This window comes from Sorghum bicolor, chromosome 3, assembly GCF_000003195.3.
Source record: "Sorghum bicolor cultivar BTx623 chromosome 3, Sorghum_bicolor_NCBIv3, whole genome shotgun sequence".
Classification (NCBI taxonomy): Eukaryota; Viridiplantae; Streptophyta; class Magnoliopsida; order Poales; family Poaceae; genus Sorghum; species Sorghum bicolor.
Genome location: NC_012872.2, coordinates 60,785,830 through 60,804,078, shown reverse-complemented (window position 1 = coordinate 60,804,078; position 18,249 = coordinate 60,785,830). Strand labels below are relative to the sequence as shown.

At 45.2% G+C, this 18,249-nt stretch overlaps 3 protein-coding genes across 3 annotated transcripts; 2 read left to right on the top strand and 1 right to left on the bottom strand.

The window, feature by feature from the left end:
• LOC8059155 (uncharacterized protein At1g15400) lies at nt 3,735-4,698 on the top strand. Its single transcript, XM_002458329.2, has one exon. It carries the CDS (start codon nt 4,037-4,039, stop codon nt 4,331-4,333), a length of 297 nt encoding a protein of 98 aa, XP_002458374.2. The 5' UTR covers nt 3,735-4,036; the 3' UTR covers nt 4,334-4,698.
• Nucleotides 7,022-12,817, bottom strand: LOC8069763 (chloride channel protein CLC-e). Its single transcript, XM_021457738.1, has 7 exons — nt 12,357-12,817; nt 11,416-11,803; nt 10,799-10,993; nt 9,886-10,352; nt 8,857-9,399; nt 7,574-7,782; nt 7,022-7,468 (listed from the first exon to the last, which is right to left on the bottom strand). The coding sequence occupies exons 1-7, from the start codon at nt 12,660-12,662 to the stop codon at nt 7,408-7,410; spliced, it is 2,169 nt and encodes a 722-aa protein (XP_021313413.1). The 5' UTR covers nt 12,663-12,817; the 3' UTR covers nt 7,022-7,407.
• On the top strand, nt 14,793-17,655 carry LOC8069762 (ABC transporter G family member 17). The gene is made up of 3 exons (XM_002458328.2): nt 14,793-15,301; nt 15,412-16,724; nt 17,083-17,655. Exons 1-3 carry the CDS (start codon nt 14,834-14,836, stop codon nt 17,426-17,428), a joined length of 2,127 nt encoding a protein of 708 aa, XP_002458373.2. The 5' UTR covers nt 14,793-14,833; the 3' UTR covers nt 17,429-17,655.

Here is an 18,249-nt window from a genome sequence, read left to right as displayed (position 1 = left end):
GGTGAGCAACAAAATTAACAAACTCTTTTAGGATTATTTTCCCAAAGCAGTGGTGCGGTTGCTCGTCCGGATCGATTTGGCGCTGCGTGGAGGCCGTGGTATCTGTTTGCCAATTCGTCGGGTCGTTTCCACTTGGATTCGCAGGAGAGTTGAACAGGTTTTGGGTCCGGCCGGCCGGGGACCTGGTACGGGATTTGTAAATTTCGTGAGGAGCTGCCAGCGCAGTACGCACAGCTTTACGTCTGTTTCCATGGGCTAGCACTAGCACCTGCCCTGCCAGTGTCTGTGTAGTCAGGTCTGGGCCTCCATTGGACGCGAAATAAGGCACTACTAGTCCAGGCCCACAGAAATAAAAGCATGGAAACGGGCCGAACTAGGCCTCCAGCTCCAAATTAGGAGTACAGTTTCTTCCTTCTTCGTCAACACACTGCTCCAGGGCTCCAGGCATACAGTTAGCCACTTATAAAAGGATTGCTAGAGGATAACTTTGCAGTGTTAGCTTCCGACGGTCCGTTGGGTCAGTGAGGGTGACTGCTCTGTCCGTTTAAATTCGAACGTAATAGGTTTCGTTTTTGTCATAGGTTAATTTCTTTTTTTCTAATTTTGATCAATTTTGAAAAATAACTAGGTTAATGCCCGTGCGTTGCTACGGGTTTTAAAATCCATATACTTTTAAGTAATTTTTAGCTAACACATGAAAAAAAATCTTATGGCATCATGGTTTCGATTTGGGTAACCAAACACCTTGTATAGTCAAACATCTTAAAACACCTTGTATGTACAAGCAAATTGTGAGCAAAGATTATAGTTCACTTTAGCTTAGTGCCGCTTGGAAATCAATGATTTAAAGTCTACCATCAACACCTAAGTTATTTAGACTATAGTGAAGACATCACCTCTATGAACTACAAACCTCTCGAATCCAATCTTCAAAATTTAATACTCAAGTAATAAGTAAAATACATGAGACATGCAGTGTTATACTCCCTCCATCTATTTATGGGAGTCATTTTAGGGTCGTGCACAGTGACCAAGGGGAAATTAATTCGGCCAATGAATGGAGTTGTATGCAGACATTTGAATTAATTAGATCAATGTGAGGAGCCGCTTGTGGAAAAAGATGAAAATAGTGGTCCCTAGCTTAGATGGCTCTCATTCTTGGAGAATTTTTTTTTTGGTAAGATGACTCCGATAAATGGATGGAGGGTAGACATAAATGCTCAAGTAAGTCTAGTCTGTAAGCTATGATCTCTTAGGGCACTCACAATGCAAGAGCCTATCATAGAGTCCAAGACAATAAATTACATATTATTTATAGTATTTTGTTGATGTGGCAGCATATTTATTGAAGAAAGAGGTAGAAAAAATAAGACTCCAAGTCTTATTTAGACTCTAAGTCCACATTGTTCGAGGTAATAAATAACTTTAGACTCTATGATAGTGTCTGCATTGTGAGTGCTCTTATGTGGGCCATAATCAATCAACTAAAAATAATTGATTTATTAGACATAAATGATTTGTTAAATTCAATAGGAAGACATGCAAGAGCAACACTTTCTTCTTGATTGGTAGCAATTTACATCTGAACACGCTCGTCCAACCTTTCTCTTCTTATTTCTATTAGTTTTTTATTCACCCCATGCATGCAAATTTGAAAGGGCATCACTAAAACTATAAATGGATTGTAGCAAGGCCAATGGCACTTGAAATCAAACCATCCAACAAAGGAAGAAACACTTCGTGAGACACTAAGTATAGAATCGGATTGAAAAAAAGGTACAAGATTATTTTTTTAGTTCGAAGCTCAAAGTCCCCTTAATACCTTATGAATTTCCACTGAAAAATAGAACCACAAGTTAGACAAACTCATTAACAACAGTAATTAATGCTTTATAAGATAAATGTTCATTAAAATTTTTTTATTTAAATATATCCATGTGGGATCTTGTTTTGAAGGATTTATTGTAAAAAATTTGATGGTGTATTCGAAATTTAATTTGGATGTTTGGTTTTGCGGTTATGATTTTTTTAGTTTGTAAACATGGTCACTGCACGCAAATCTAGGTGACTTCTGTGTTGATTATGTGCATGTGTCAGCGATGGAACCCATGTGTCAACAAAAGGGATTGGGGTCATGGCTTCACCACATGTGGTAGACGGGTCCTCTTCGTAACTTTTAGTTGTAGAGAAGTAACATCTACGATAGAAAAAAAATTCTCTGTCAAGACATTTCGAAGTAGATTTAATGCAGCTAACTCAATGATCGGCCTCTCTTTCTTCATCGACAAACAAATCTATTAGCTTCTTTACTTCAAATCATAGCACATATGCAAATACTCACAAAGCATATGAATCGTCACACTTAGCAACTCCAAGAATTCTTCATTAGTTGCCGAGAACAGAGACTTTGATGAAAAAAATACTCTCAAATAATTTCTTTCTCTAGATATTCAAATATAGTCATCTTCTATTTTGGATTTCTCACTAGCCAAAGATAGAAAACAAGAATAGCTCTTTAGAGTGCAAAAAAAGATATATAAAATGATTTTTTTTTCAAATGATTGTCTAAATGATGAGTGAGAGAGTGAACTTTGAAAAAACTCTTAGAGATGCTCTAATACACGTATGCAAATGTTATCCATGTGAGCACATCCTAAACACGACACTCCCTCCGTCCCACAAATATTATCTATGTGTAAATATTTTCTATAAACCTTGTCAAACTTGAAAATTTTTGACCAACACAACGCCATAATGATATTCATTTTGGGACGGAGAGAATGTCGGTAGATCTTAAGGTTAACTAAGTCATTTTAAACATCTCAATGTCAACGGACACATCATGTGCCACTAGAAAAATAATATTGTTAAATCCTAAAATAAGCCAATGTATTGTCGCAACTTCCTGAGCTTCTTATTGTGCAGTGATTGCCTCGCTCTTTGCATGCGCGGTTTTTCTCTGCGCGCGTGTTTTAGTTTAGGTGCGTGCTCAAATCCTCAATCAACAGAGGGTTTAATCAGCAACATCTTAGGGGTTCACAATATAAATTGAACAGCATGCGTGCAACGGCTCGACAAATTATGCCAAAACACTATTCAATCTAAAGCCATGCGCTATTAGCAATTCAGCAGCGTCGTTGTCTAAGCATGATTCCATTCTCACGCTCCTCTACTCTCTCTCCCGAAGTTCGCCCAGTTGTCTTTTTATGATTCATACGGTCGTAAGCATGATTCCGTTGTCTTGGCATGTAGTAACCAATTATTATTACGTTGTAACTTCACGCTCCTACTTTAGCCGTCCTTTCAGGTTTATTTGCATGTATATCAATCAAATCATTCCTTACCACAACTTCAGCCGTCAAGTAAACATTTTTTTGAGTAAACACAAACCATCACGACCGGCCGCTCCTGAGAGGATTATTGAGAACCAATTCAAAGTCCACCTGAGTATATTAGTCGTCAGAGGACTCGCGAGATCGACGAGGCTAAGCCACCCAAGCGAGACCAACACATCACTAATCTCTCTCGAAGACTTGAACGCGTCTCCACCTGTTCATCAGTCGGTCCAATATATTCCATTATATTGCAAGCCGCTCGGCCGTGAGCAAATAAAATCAGAATTCAGAAAATTCACACCACATTCCTTCATCGTCAAAGTCAAATAATAACCATTTCTCCCGCTTAATTTAATGCAGTCTGATCGCAGTTCACGACCAAGCGGCCTCTCTCGACTCTCGTAGTGATCGAGACCGCCGTTGTGCTGTCCGTCTCCTGCCGTATCTGCACAAGCTCGCCATTATGTTATGCTGAGCCCGTACACACAGAAACCCCAGCTCCGTACGGCATCCGCGCCTGTATGCATGCACAGTCATATATAGGCGGTGCACCGGCCGCGCGGACGACGGCACCAAGCGGAAAAGCTCCCACAAGCTAGCCGTGCTAGAGAAGGGAGAGCGAGCGAGGGATCGAGGCCGGCCGTGTGCTTGGTGCGGCGCCGGCGCAGCCCCCCCCCCCGCGCGCGCGTGTACATACATACATGGCCGGGCTGCAGCGGTCGAGCGAGACGTACCGGCGGTCGGGGTCGTCGGGGACGGTGTGGGAGAACAAGCACCAGCCATCGGCGTCGGGCGAGCTCACCGCCAGGCCGGCGCGGCCCAAGGACGCGCGGCCGCAGCAGCGGAGCGGCGGCCACGGCGGGTACACGACCGGCCACGTGCAGCCGGCGCTGGACCCGCCGTCCCCGCGCGTCGCCGCCTGCGGTTTCTGCAGCTTCTTCGGCAAGGACAAGCAGCAGCCGCCCCGCCGCGCCACCGGCAAGCGCCGGCGCCGCTGACGAACGAGTTCCGCGCGCGCCCGGCGGGGCGGGCGGGCGTCCAAGCGCTCTCTCTCGTCATGCACGCTGTACTCTTGTTAGCTACTATGTACTAGTATTTTCTTGCTGCTGCTAGCTCCGGTCTTGTCGTGATAGCAACTTAGAAAATACATGCTAACATGCATCATCAGAGGTCACAGAATACTGAAAACTTGTGTTCATGTTCATACGAAATGGACCGCATTGCGCACCCTTCTTCCCTTTTTTTTCTCTCGTGGCATAATACAAATATACAATGGATTGTACCTTTTGATTCAATCACAGCAAATCGATCGCCTAGTCGCGTATATGCTGAAGGATTCTGAACATTCTAGATTGCAACTTTCTTTTGCTCATGTCCTGTATAGTCTTATTGATTCCTTTGTGAAGAAAAAAAAACTGTAATCGTGATAATGATATTAACTGTATGATGTCCCGTTCGTGCTGCCTTCCTTTTCTTATTCGTACATGCATGGAACAAATCAGCTCCCTGTTTATTATTCAACTCTACGCCACTAGCAGATAATATGATAAGCTATATTTTTCCTGAGTTAATAATGATAACAAGGTTGGACTGGACTTGATTAATCCCCAGTTCAGACTCTGGAGTTCTTATTCAACAATGCAGAACCATATTTTCTCCAATTCAGACGGTAGCATCATCATTGCCCTCAACTTGCCAGGAAACTAGATGCAACTGAAATGTCGCTTTACAAAACCTAGAGCTGAGTTGATTTTGATTTTTGAGACAATCATGGGTCATACAGTGAATGTGCAATTTATTTAGTTAGAATATTTTAATTAAAATTTGCAAAAAATATTCTATTATATAGCAGGTCGATCTTTCTTGACCATATATAGGGCCCGTTTGGTATGGATCCGGGCGGCTCCGACTCCAACCTGCAAAAACACTGTAGCGCACTATGTAAAGACTATTGCATGAATCTGTTTTCCTCTCTCCTCTACCTCTCTCTCACTGACACAATGGAGCCAGCAGGAGCCAAAAAATTTAGCTTCACCGGCTCCCACTTAGCCTGTGAGAGGGAGAGGAAAGAGAAAGAATTTTGGCTCCAATGAACAGTGTGCTATAGTATTTTTGCAGTTTGAAGCCGGAGCCACTAGGATCTATACCAAACGGGCCCTAAGTAACTGAGCCTAGCTCAAGTTGGTGGAATGTACACCCAAACCACCATAAGTCCCTGAGAAAAAAAAATAGGTGGCTATTTATTTCTAACTGAAAAGACATATACTTTCTCCTACATGGTCTTTTACCTCATGTAATGCTTATCAAAATCATAGGTTGTGTTTGGTTTGGGGGCACGATAGGAATAAGGTGGATATTCCACTTTGTAGTGTTCGTTTGATCAGACTAGGCATACTAGCACGGGTACTCACAAGCCCTGTCTCTTTGATCACCATCGTGTGCCGCGATGACATGCATGACCGCAGGTAGCCCAACCTAGAGCAAGTCCCACACCTCATAGGGGACTAGCTCGTTCACCACGCCATGCACCAGCAATGCCGACACTACCAGGGACGTCACCGTTGTCATCGCCTTCTTCCATGACTCGATTGCCTTATTGTAGGTCGTCGCCATGGCGAAGCCTGGTTGGCCAGTATTTCACACCCTCCATCTCTCCCGCTCAACTTTCAGACCCTACAATTCTCTCACTCAGAATTGAAATGCTTGTCGGATCGATTGCGTCGAATGAGGGGGTGAACGAACAATGTTGGTTGTGCACTTGTGTTATGTCTGGTGCTCTTTTGTCTCTCTCGCTCAACTTTCAAACCCTACAATTCTTTCGCTCATAATTGAAACATCGTGAGGATCGATCGATCGTGTCAAAGGAGGGGTGAATGAACAATTTTGGTTGTACACTTTGTTGTGTCTGGGCTCCTCTGCCTCTCTCGCTCAACTTTTAAACCCTATAGTTCTCTTGCTCATAATTGAAATGCCAGGAGGATCGATCGAACAGTCGCGTCGAAGGAGGGGGTGAACGAACAATGTTGATTATCAGATTGTGCACTTGTGCTGTGTCTCGGGCTGGGTTTTATATATAGACGCCTCTAATTGGTTGGTTATGCAGTTGTGTTGTGTCTGGCGCTAGGTTTTATATATGAATGCGTCAAAGGAGGTGGTGAACGAACAATGTTGATTGTGCACTGGTTGGTTGGTTATGCACTTGTACTGTGTGTCTGAGGTTGGATTTTATATATGGGCGCATCGAAGGAGGGGGTGAACGAACAATGTTTGGTTATACACTTGTGTTCGTGACTAGGTTTTATATATGGACGTCACTGATTGATTGGTTGTGCACTTGTGTGTCTGAGGCTGAGTTTTATATATGGGCGCCACTGGTTAGTTATGTGAACAACGAAGTACGTGATGGATGAGTCAGTAAGTACTAAAAAAATATGGTTAGCCTATGCCTTGGCTTGTACTGAAAAAAATGTTGTTAGCCTATGCCTTAGCTTGGCAACTATAGAAAAAAGAACGGCGTCACATTGGTCTACGGACATGATTTGTTTTGGATGGCGGCCGCGCATAGAGACATGTTATGGACAGAGACGCAAATCAAGCTCTTGAATGCTTTTGTATCCGTCCGTTTTATTCGAGCAACGAGCATTCTTGTATTTCTAGCTTTATGTATTTATCGGAAAGAAGTGGAAAGAATAATAGAAATGTTACAAAGCCTGATCTTGTTGCTTATCTTCCCAGTTCTCAGCAGCTATACATTTTGATAAGCAGCCCACTAGCTATTCAGTTTATCAGTTACAACGATTGAGAACTTGTAGCACACAAGTGCAACAAAACCTCACCATTGCAGACAGTAATGGTGGTAACTGGTAAGCGAGATAATTCGAGAAAATGAATTCTTCAACAACAAAAAAAGAAGATAATTCGAGAAAATGGCGGCACACCTTAATCACATCCCTGGAGCACGTTTTTAGTTAGCAACTAAATAACCTGGAGAGGTCAAAGCCTTGACCAGGAAAAGATGCCAGACTTGCTAAGTAGAGAGTGCTTCTGTGCCGTCTCATTTCTTCCTTTCGTGCTACCTCTCTTCCTTTTTTATCTCATACATAGAACTGAAAAATTCTTTTGTTGCGGTGGCCCTGAATGAAACACAGCAACAAAAGACAAACGAACACTGTTGGTATAAGATGGCAACTGGAAACGCAAGCAAAACTATATCAATTTTAGAAGAAGCATCCAAATACCTTCGAGCGATGGCAATGCATTCTCTGTCTACAAAACCTATCAAAGGTCCTCTGTCCTGAGGATTAGCATCCTCAGAAACTACAGGAAGGTAATCCACACCATGAGAGTCCATAATCTTCTCTGCAGTAGTAAGTGGCATCTGAGGCGTCACAGACCACGATTTACACTTGCCTGCTTGGCAAACATGAGATATCAAGAGTTCCTTTACCTGCATCAAGGTTGACAAAGCTACCAATGATGAGTTAATTACCAAAAAGACCATGTGCCAACAAATATTATGTATAGACAACCTCTAAATTACCATGAGAACGTAAAATCCATTTATTTTATACTACCTTGTCCCTAAAAGAATGCAACTATGGGTTGCGTGCCACTTTGAGTGCTTCACATTTGACCAAGATTATAGTAAATATAATATCCACATTTATGGCTCAAAATTAATTTATTATAAAAATACGTTTCATAATTAATCTAATGATATTCATTTTATATAATATTATACTCTTTTATCTATAATTGGTCAAAGGTGATATACTAAAACATGATATTGTTCCAGAATTGCATTCTTTTGGGGACGGAGGGAGTATGTTAAAGAAAAACTTGGAAGCACAGCAAAAACCAGAGGAACTTGAGAGATCAAGATTGATCATGACCCCAGGAACTAACCAAACCTGACTTTTTTAATTTTACATTCCTAACACAAACGATATGGTGTCTAGTGTAATTTACTTCAAGCCTGCTTGTTTTGGTGCATTTGGATCATAATGTGGCATGCAACGCTCAACTCCCTAGTAGTCCCTCCAATCCTAAATATAAGTCCACACTCCACAAGGACATCGACACTATAAATATAAGAATATATTGATGTAAATAGAAAGAGTTATATATTATGAAGTATGTTCCATGATCAATATACTAGCCTCAACCTCATATCGATCTATATAACTTTTTAGTCATTGAAGGCAAAGCCTAAAAAGTTTGACTTAGGACAAAGGCACAAAGCTAAATGGAGTTATATTTGGGATCCAAGAGAGTAGATGCTACAATCAAGAGTTGTGATGGATGCAATGACTATGTAAGGTGGGTATATCAAAACAAACTAGTACAGGTGGTGCCATCTGTTGACAAAAATAAGGAAAAATAACTATGCATAAGACAAGACTTGAGACAGCAAGAGATCCATAGAACTGAAAAAAAAACTACCAGACCTACAGCATGCCTATGTACTAGAACTCCAAAATCAATCAAACGATTGACAATCAGTGTTATTCTCATATTTTACCTCATCTTGTGCTCGGTTAGTTTTTGCAGCTCTGCAAAAATCTTGGATATTCTCTAGTGCCAGCAAGCCTCTTACAGATGTGTTATTCGCAGTTATCATAACAAAGGGCTGCCTCTCGGCAAGCATAAGATCAAGTGCCTCAATTAATGGAGTTGTCATTGAGACAGAGAAGTATTTAGTTTTCATGGCATCTGCAACAGTAAGATTTTTGAAGATATTGTCTTCGTTAGCATCATAGACACAAAGGGAGCTTTCAATTTTACATAATTCTGGTGATGAATCAGCTGCATCCATAGAAGTGGCCTGTTTGTTTTGAGTGAGCATGTTGTTTGCTTGTTGAGGAATACTTGATTTATCCTCCCAGGAATCCAGCTTAATCCTAATTCTTTTAGAGAACCTTTGAGGTGAAGCAATCCAGGATGATAACCCAACAGCCCCAAGCAAAGGTAGAACTATACGATAGTCTTGTGTAAGCTCAAAAAGTAGTAGGACAGATGTCAGAGGCACCTTGCATACACCAGCGAGGGTAGCTGCCATACCTACCTGTGAAGATTAAACAAAAAGAAAGAAAACATAAGCAGCTATCATACTGCCTAATATTGCTGTCCAAGATTATAATGTGTAAGTTTCATTGGCAATAAGTTCTGACAGGGAGTGGAAAGCTAGTTAACACTAGATATGGTGCCTGTACAGTTCAACAAAAATCTAATAAGCCCCAATAAACAATGTTAAATTCCTATTAACTTTCTTCACAACTATTTATTTTTTACTGAAAAATCAAATAGGTCATTAAGCTACTAGCAATTATCTGGTGATATTTTTAGAATGAATAGTTAATAGCAGGTGGTATTGTGAGAACTATACGGCTCACAAGCTAATGGTATGGTGGGGTTTTTAAGAGGTGGAATCAAGATAATAACAATCTGAACAGAGGACAGCTGCATAAATATTATCGTACTATAAAAGGATGGATATGAAGGGATTAGAGAAAATGCAGATGAAAGAGCTGAATTTGGTAGACATGTTTACCAGGCCATATGCTTGAGGTGATGCCACATCTAGGAATGGGACATGCAGCAGTGGTACAGGGCCAGTAAATGTAAACCTCATGAATTTTCCATATGCCATCCCTGTAGCTGCACCAATAAAAAGAGATGGTGCATAGTAACCACCAACCAATCCAAAAGCCCTGCACAAAGATGTTGCTAATATTTTCACTCCAATAAGCTGAACCAATATGGTCGTTGAGAGGCCGCTTGTAAATGGCCGTGATTCCAGCAAGATATCAACATTTTCAAAGCCCCAGTACAATACTTCAGGGTACAAAAGTGCAAGGAGACCAACAATGAGGCCACCTAAAGCTGGAGATGCAGCCTTCCGTAACCCTGTTGCCCTTTGTAAACTTTCAACTGCCTCCATAGCAAGTGATGTACATCTTGATAATGCAATTGATACCAACCCACAGAAGACACCCAGCAAAAGGTACAGAGGAAGTTCTGACATTTATGAAGTCATGTAAATATCCTCATACTTTCAATCTCTGGAGCATGAGAAACAAAATGTAAAAAGAGGATATCATTAAACAAACACTATAACTATCCTACCATCAGGAGGATTGTAAAGGCATTCTTTGACTGTATCACTATCAGGCAAAAGATGGTAGCACAGCTTATTATTTAGTAGTATCGTGTTGGTGTAATATGGATATGGAGGACTTTTCTGTAGATTTGTATGGACAGAAAGGATGGTTTGTATGCTCTCAGAGAGAATATACACCACCTCCAATTCCCCAGCTAACTTATCATGACAGAAGCATGTGTAATCTGAAATAAATTAATGCAAATATCATCTAGCTTACAGCAATATTACATTTTGTGTCATATTTCATCACTAAAAATTATGTGTAAGTGGATCGACAGTGCTACAAATTTCATAAAAGTACCTGTTGGGGAGCGAAAATCATATTCCGGAACAGTGAAAGCGGGATCAGAACCTAGACCAATCTCTGAAACAACAGATGCTATAACTGAACTGAGTATCACCATAGGTGTCGAGTTGGCAAGGGATGAGGAATCCGCAGAAGGCCACAAAACAGATTCCACAGCAAAAAAACACCCAGCAACAGCAGCATTAAAACCTAAAATACAAGGCAATAACCTAAAATATAAGTAAAATGAAATCAGAAAGAAGATAGAAAACTGCATAGACATGCTATGTTATTGAGAATTTCAAGTATCCATGGAAGGCAAATCTAATGCAAGCTACTAGGTTAATGTCCCATATATCATGTATTACATAAAGTATAGCTATCAGCACACCCATCTATTCAACAAGGTGATTAAAGAATTATCATACATATAGGGGTAACAATCGACAATAGCCAAAGGTAAGGCAATGAAATGATGATGTTAAGATGTTCTGTTGGTGTTGGTGGCAATCGTTTGACATTGACATGAAAAAATCCAGAAAACATTCTGAGCATGTTGAACTTTTCTTGAACACAGAGCATGCTGTGAACTTAACAACGACAAACATCGAACTCTAGTTAGTAAAAGTTACCAGATGAGATCCCAGCTGCTGATCCAGCTGCCACAAGAGACAACCTTTTCCCACCGTCCCACTCAAACACATTACCAAATCCTTTGGCTATTGCAGAACCAATTTCCACACTGGGACCCTCAGGACCCAGTGAATTGCCAGTTCCAAGTGTGAAAGATGCTGCCACAGCTTTCAAGAATGGTCTAAATGCACTCCTTATCTTGGACACAGGGGCATTTGAGTCAGTTTTGATAGAACTTCTTAGTGTGTTCAATCCACCTACTATAACACCTCCACTGACCGGAACAAATATCACTCTCTGCCAGACTTCATCAATCGGCTCCTCCCTCAGCCATGAAGCGCCTCGCAAAGGAATACTGTCCCAAAATACGTCACGTATTTCATGAACCTATGGCAAGAAATATGGGCATCTTAAATCAGAGTATGTAACAATATGAGGTACTTTAAATGGACAGGACGTGACTTAAACAATGCCTCTTCACTCTTCAGTACTAAAATGAACCCAATATGTTACCGATTTCCGAGTGTGTCATTTAAACGTGACACAGGCAATGACGCAACTTCAAGTTTAGGCAACATACTTAGGGATGCAAAAAGAGACTGTAAATTAGTATAAACAAAACAACTAAACAAGGCGGAACTAAGTTGATCCTACAACCTGTAAGGTTGGAGGACGTAACCTTTTAGTTGGGAACTAATGCTTTTGAAATCCGAGGAGTTGTCAGAATATAATGTGACTGAATAGCATAGCAAACTGATTCGCAATGCTGGATGTCAGAATTAGGAAGCATGGTATACAAGACCAAACCCACGGTTCAGTTGCCTTCAACCAATTCACCTCCGAAGTTCAAATCGTCAAACGTACCACGGACTCCATTTGACGCGGCGAATGAAACCATGAAACCAGAGTTGAGCTCGCGAGGTGGCTATGGCTACCGTACCGAGAGGTTGAAGAGCACGACGGAGACGCCGGTGAGGAGGCCCACGAGGCAGGCGGCGAGCGTGACGAGGTCGCGACCAGCCACCGGCTCCTCCGGGGCCTCCTCCTCCACCTCCTGACCCCGGCTCTCGTCCTCCTCCACCGCTCGTCGAACGACTCGAAGGCGCGCGCTCCCTCCGCGCCGCGACAGCCCCAGGGAGCGGCCGCCCGCGCGGCGGAGGCAGAGGAGAGTGGGCGGGGAGTGGGGCGAGGCGAGTAGGAGGAGGCGCGTGGAGGAGAAGGAGGAGGGGGCTGCGGATGGCGCCATGGGGGGCTCCGATCGCTCACCGGCTATCTCATTCTCGAATCGTGATTCGGGCGCTGGCTCGCGAAGGCAAAGGGGTGAACGTCTGCTCCCCCCGAGTTCCTGACCTTTTCGGCTTTTCCGACGGAGGGAGCCGTTCCTCTACTCGTCACTCGCTCGTTTTCTGCGGTGGCCCTGAACCCGCGACGTGTCCCCCTTTATCCTCGGAGCCTCGCTTTCTCTCTCCCCTGCCGCACAATAACGCTGCAAAACTAAGATGGGCCCTGGGCCTTACCGATGCTAGCCTGCAGATCTGTTGGGCCTGGCCCAAATCCGAGGTTTAGAGCTAGGCTGAACGAGTGGTGCGGAGCCAGCGCCCAGCGGACGAAGGGAAGCCTGTTTCGCTTCACTCGTAAAAAGCAGGTTTTCGTAACAGCTCTACATGTAAAGTTGAAATCGATTTTATTATTAATCGCTTCACAAAACCACTTTTCCTAGTAGACAAAAATGACTATAATATCCTTGTTTATTTCCTCCAACATTATCTGGTTACCATACGTATACACTGGGGCGTCATCATACTAGAGATTTGTCAGGTCTCTAAAGCTTTCCTGGTTTGTGCCTTGTTTAGTTCCGAAAAGTGAAAAGTTTTCGATACTGTAGCACTTTCGTTTGTTTGTGACAAATATTATCCAATCATGAACTAACTAGGATCAAAAGATTAGTCTTGTGATTTACAGCTAAACTGTGTAATTAGTTTTTGTTATATTTAATGTTTCATGCATGTGCCACAAGATTCGATGTGATAGAGAATCTTGAAACTTTTTAGTTTTTAGGGTGAACTAAACGAGGCCGGTCTGATCACTGGGTACACACGACATCTCTTCTTCTCCCTGCCGAGCACCGTACCCATGCCACAACCGCCGCTCTGGCCCTGACCGTCGCACCTAGCCACGACAAAGCATCGCCGCCCTTGTCCGTGACCCGCGCCCGTGCACGCTTCACGTGTGATCGAGGCAAAAGAGTCTGGCCCGTGCTGTGTCATTCGAAGCGGGGACAAGCTGTTTTTTTCCAACACTTGACGCGCCGGAGCGCCAAAAAAATGAGCTTGAGGTGAGATGCAGTTTCGTTTTCTACTGTTTGGTTAAAAAGTGCTTCTACCTGTTTTAGAAGTTGTTCTAGAATCCCTATGTTTAATTTTTTAAAAAAATTGATTTTGGGTTTCGTAGCACTTTGTTTTTATTTAATAATTTTTGTCTAATCATAAGATCTTGTTTAGTTTACCCCAAAAGCCAAAAACTTTTCAAGATTTTCTGTCACATCGAATCTTGCGCCATATGCATGGAGTATTAAATATAGACAAAAACAAAAACTAATTGCACAATTTGTTTGTAAATCACGAGATGAATCATTTAAGCCTAGTTAGTCCATGATTGGACAATGTTTGTCAAATAAAAACGAAAGTCAGTACCGAAATCTAAAAAATTTTCGGAACTGAACAAGGCCTAGACTCAAAAAATTCATCTCGTGTTTTACAGACAAACTGTACAATTAATTTTTATTTTTGTATATATTTAATACTTTATGCATGTGTTGCAAGATTCAATGTAACGAAAAATCTTAAATTTTTTTTGATTTTTACCGTGAACTAGGCCTAAACAAGGAAAATGAACGTAGCGCTGCTGCCGCCTAACAGCTGACGCGCAATCTTGGGAACTTCAGGCAAACATATTACTCCGTACTACTCTTGCTCGCAGAATGCAACCATTAATAAATCCAAAAAGTTCACCACTTCTAGAATCATGGCACAGCTAGTCTTTTTTGTTTCGATCTGGCCATGATAGTGTCGAGGAGGACGAGCTGCCCCAAGTCAACATCGACGTTCCAGACCAAAAACCTGACCGCAACAAAACGTTCACTCCGATGACACAGCGTTGCCCATCCTCATTTCCGTCGCCCGGAAGCAGGCATCTACCAAGCGGACAAAAATAACGAAGCTGGTAGTGACTCGCGCGACAAAGAGGGTAACGCTTTTATATGCTTTGTAGTATACACAAGCTGCGTGCCTAGAAATAAAACCCATATTAGGCGACCACACACCGGTGCGTACGTACGTGTACAGCATGGCGCATCACAATCACCATCAGCACAACGGCCGGCACGGCGGCGGCCACCGCCTGGAGACGGTGATCAACATGGCGCCGCCGCCGCCGGAGAAGCCAGCCGGCGTGGGGCGGTTCGGCTTCACGGGCGGGCTGGAGTTCACCAGCCTCACGTACACGGTCGTCAAGAAGCAGCGCGGCGCCGGCGGGGAGTGGGAGAAGAAGGACGTGGACCTGCTGCACGAGATCACCGGGTACGCCCCCAAGGGTTGCGTCACGGCCGTCATGGGCCCCAGCGGCGCCGGCAAGTCCACGTTCCTGGACGCGCTCGCCGGGCGCATCGCCAGCCTCGACGGCCGCGTGGCGCTCGACGGCGTCGAGATGAGCCCCAGCCTCATCAAGCGCTCCTCGGCCTACGTCATGCAGGACGACCGCCTGTTCCCCATGCTCACCGTCTACGAGACGCTCATGTTCGCCGCCGACTTCCGCCTCGGCTCCTCCGTCTCCGCCTCCGACAAGAAGCTCCGCGTCGAGAACCTCATCGAGCAGCTCGGCCTCACGGTAAGACATGCACGTACGCTGCAAGCACTGTTAGACTCATCAGCAATTCATTCAAAACAGAACACTAATAAAGACAATCTATGGTCGATGGTGCCGTGCACTGCACGCAGTCCTCCAGGAACACGTACATCGGAGACGAGGGCACGAGGGGTGTGTCCGGCGGCGAGCGGCGGCGCGTGTCGATCGGCGTGGACATCATCCACGGGCCGGCGCTGCTGTTCCTGGACGAGCCGACGTCGGGGCTGGACTCGACGAGCGCGCACAGCGTGATCGAGAAGGTGCACGACATCGCGTGCGCCGGGAGCACCGTGGTGCTCACCATCCACCAGCCGTCCTCGCGCATCCTGCTGCTGCTGGACCACCTCATCATCCTGGCGCGCGGGCAGCTCATGTACAGCGGTGGGCCCAAGGAGGTGACCGCGCACCTCGGCCGCATGGGGCGCAAGGTGCCCAAGGGGGAGAACTCCATCGAGAACCTCCTCGACGTCATCCAGGAGTACGAGCAGTCGGAGTTCGGCGTCAAGGCGCTGGCCGAGTTCTGCCTCACCGGCCTCAAGCCGCCCAAGCTCACCGCCACCTACGGGCCCGAGGGGCTGTCCACCGTGTCCAGCATCGTCCAGACGCCGATCTCGGGCCCCGGCGGCGGCGACGACGACGACTTCGATCGCAGCCTGAGGAGCCAGCACTCCAAGTCTCCGTGGAGCGGCGTGCGCCTCACGCCGTCCCGGCGCCCCAAGCACAAGGGGCCCGGGGCGCCCCACGACAACCACAGGTACACGCCGGAGATCGTGATGGGAACGCCGACGCCGATGAGCAGCGCGTACACGGTGAACGAGGACGACTACCTGACGCCGACGCACCGGGCGGCGGGCCCGAACGCGACGGGCGCCCCCGGCATGGGCGTCAACGCGCTGGGCCACCGGGGCAAGTTCGCCAACTCGTACGTCGTGGAGGTGTGGGTGCTGATGCGGCGCAACTTCACCAACATCTGGCGCACGCCGGAGCTGTTCCTGTCGAGGCTGATGGTGCTCACGGTGATGGGGTTCCTGATGGCCACCATGTTCACCAAGCCCAAGGACAACACGCAGGGGATCACCAACCGCCTCAGCTTCTTCATCTTCACCGTCTGCGTCTTCTTCTTCTCCTCCAACGACGCCGTGCCGGCCTTCATCCAGGAGCGCTTCATCTTCATCAGGGAGACCTCGCACAACGCCTACCGCGCCTCCGCCTACGTCGTCGCCGGGATCATCACCTACCTCCCCTTCCTCCTGCTCCAGTCGGCCACCTACGCCGCCATCGTCTGGTTCGCGCTCAGGCTCCACGGCCAGTTCCTCTACTTCCTCGTCATGCTCTACGCGGCCCTGCTGTCCACCAACTCCTTCGTCGTCTTCATCAGCTCCGTCGTGCCAAACTTCATCCTGGGGTAAGTCACTAAGTGCACCTGTTTCTGGTTTTTTTTTTGTGTTACAAAATTTTGCAATTTTGTTCTTTTTTTTTAAAAAAAAACAGAACCTTTTCTTGTTCAGATCAACCTTAGGTCGTAGCCCAGTCCAGATTAAAAAAAAACGATGCCTACTCATCAAATACGGCCCATGAAGTTTAGCTTATAACAAGATGGAATTCCTAACAAGATTATATATATGGGCCGGGCTGCATTAACATTAACAGAGCCCATGCCTGACGCCTGTCCCAAACAAACAGCCCGTAACTGTACGAGTCGTTTTGCCCGCGCGAGAGGCCGTTTTCTGATGTCTGAATGCGACGGCGACGATGCAATGCAGGTACGCGGCGGTGATCGCGTTCACGGCGCTCTTCTTCCTCTTCTGCGGCTACTTCCTGGACAGCCACAGCATCCCGGTGGCGTGGAAGTGGATGAACACCATCTCGACGATGAAGTACCCGTACGAGGGCCTGCTGATGAACGAGTTCAACGGGGGCCATGTCTTCGCGTCGGAGCGCGCCATCGGGCTGACCCTGACGGGCAACGACATCCTCAAGCAGCTGGGGATCAGCACGGAGGAGGACCGAAAGTGGTGGATGGTGCTCTACCTCCTCGGCTGGGCCGTCTTCTACCGCGTCCTCTTCTACCTCGTCCTACGCTTCGCCTCTAAGAACAAGAGGAAGTAGTAGCCACAGCTTGTCATTTAATTAATTAGAATTGTTTCAGCCTCGATTGGTACGTATGTAGGCTTGGATTTTATGAGGAGGAGGAGGAGGAGGAGGAGGAGAACGAGGTAAGTTTTCTTTGAAGCGACAAGGCGCCGGCCGGAAAAGCCGGATTGTTGAGTGGGATTATGTCATGATTGAAGATTGATTCCTAATGTAATTTTCTGATGAGAGCGAAGTTCAGTACGCCGCCGGCCCCCTGATCACGATGTACTCTCCTACTAACGATAAAAGAGTTCACGTCAAGGATTGACAAAGTATTGACATGGTGTACTCGTTCCAATGGAAGAAGAAGACTAGCTAGGAAGCTGTAGCGATCGAGTAGGTACTTACTGCCTGCTTAGCCTCATCATCCATTTGAATCTGACTTCGTCTTCGGCAGCCAGACCAAGCATTCACCAGTCATCACTCACCGGTCAGCAGGGCACGGAGCTAGGATTTGAACACAGGGAGGGCGTGTACACGGGCAACAATCATACTTGTCAAAATATGTACACGGCAAAAGTATACATAAAACTCAAATAAATGTCTGTGTTGCGATACAAGGCAGAAAAACTAAAAAATGAAGGAAAATTAATGAGCCTTGGACCTCTAACTATCACCTGCTCAATCAAATTCTTTAGCTGAAAAAAATTACGGTGATACACTAGTACAAAAGTCTTTTTTTGAGACGGGCAAAACCGATTTACGAAGGCGGGCAAGCCAACCATCTCCAACAAAAAGTCACCATTAATGGGGATTAACGGAGGCGGTAGGTTTGCCCGCCTCCAAAAAAATAAAAA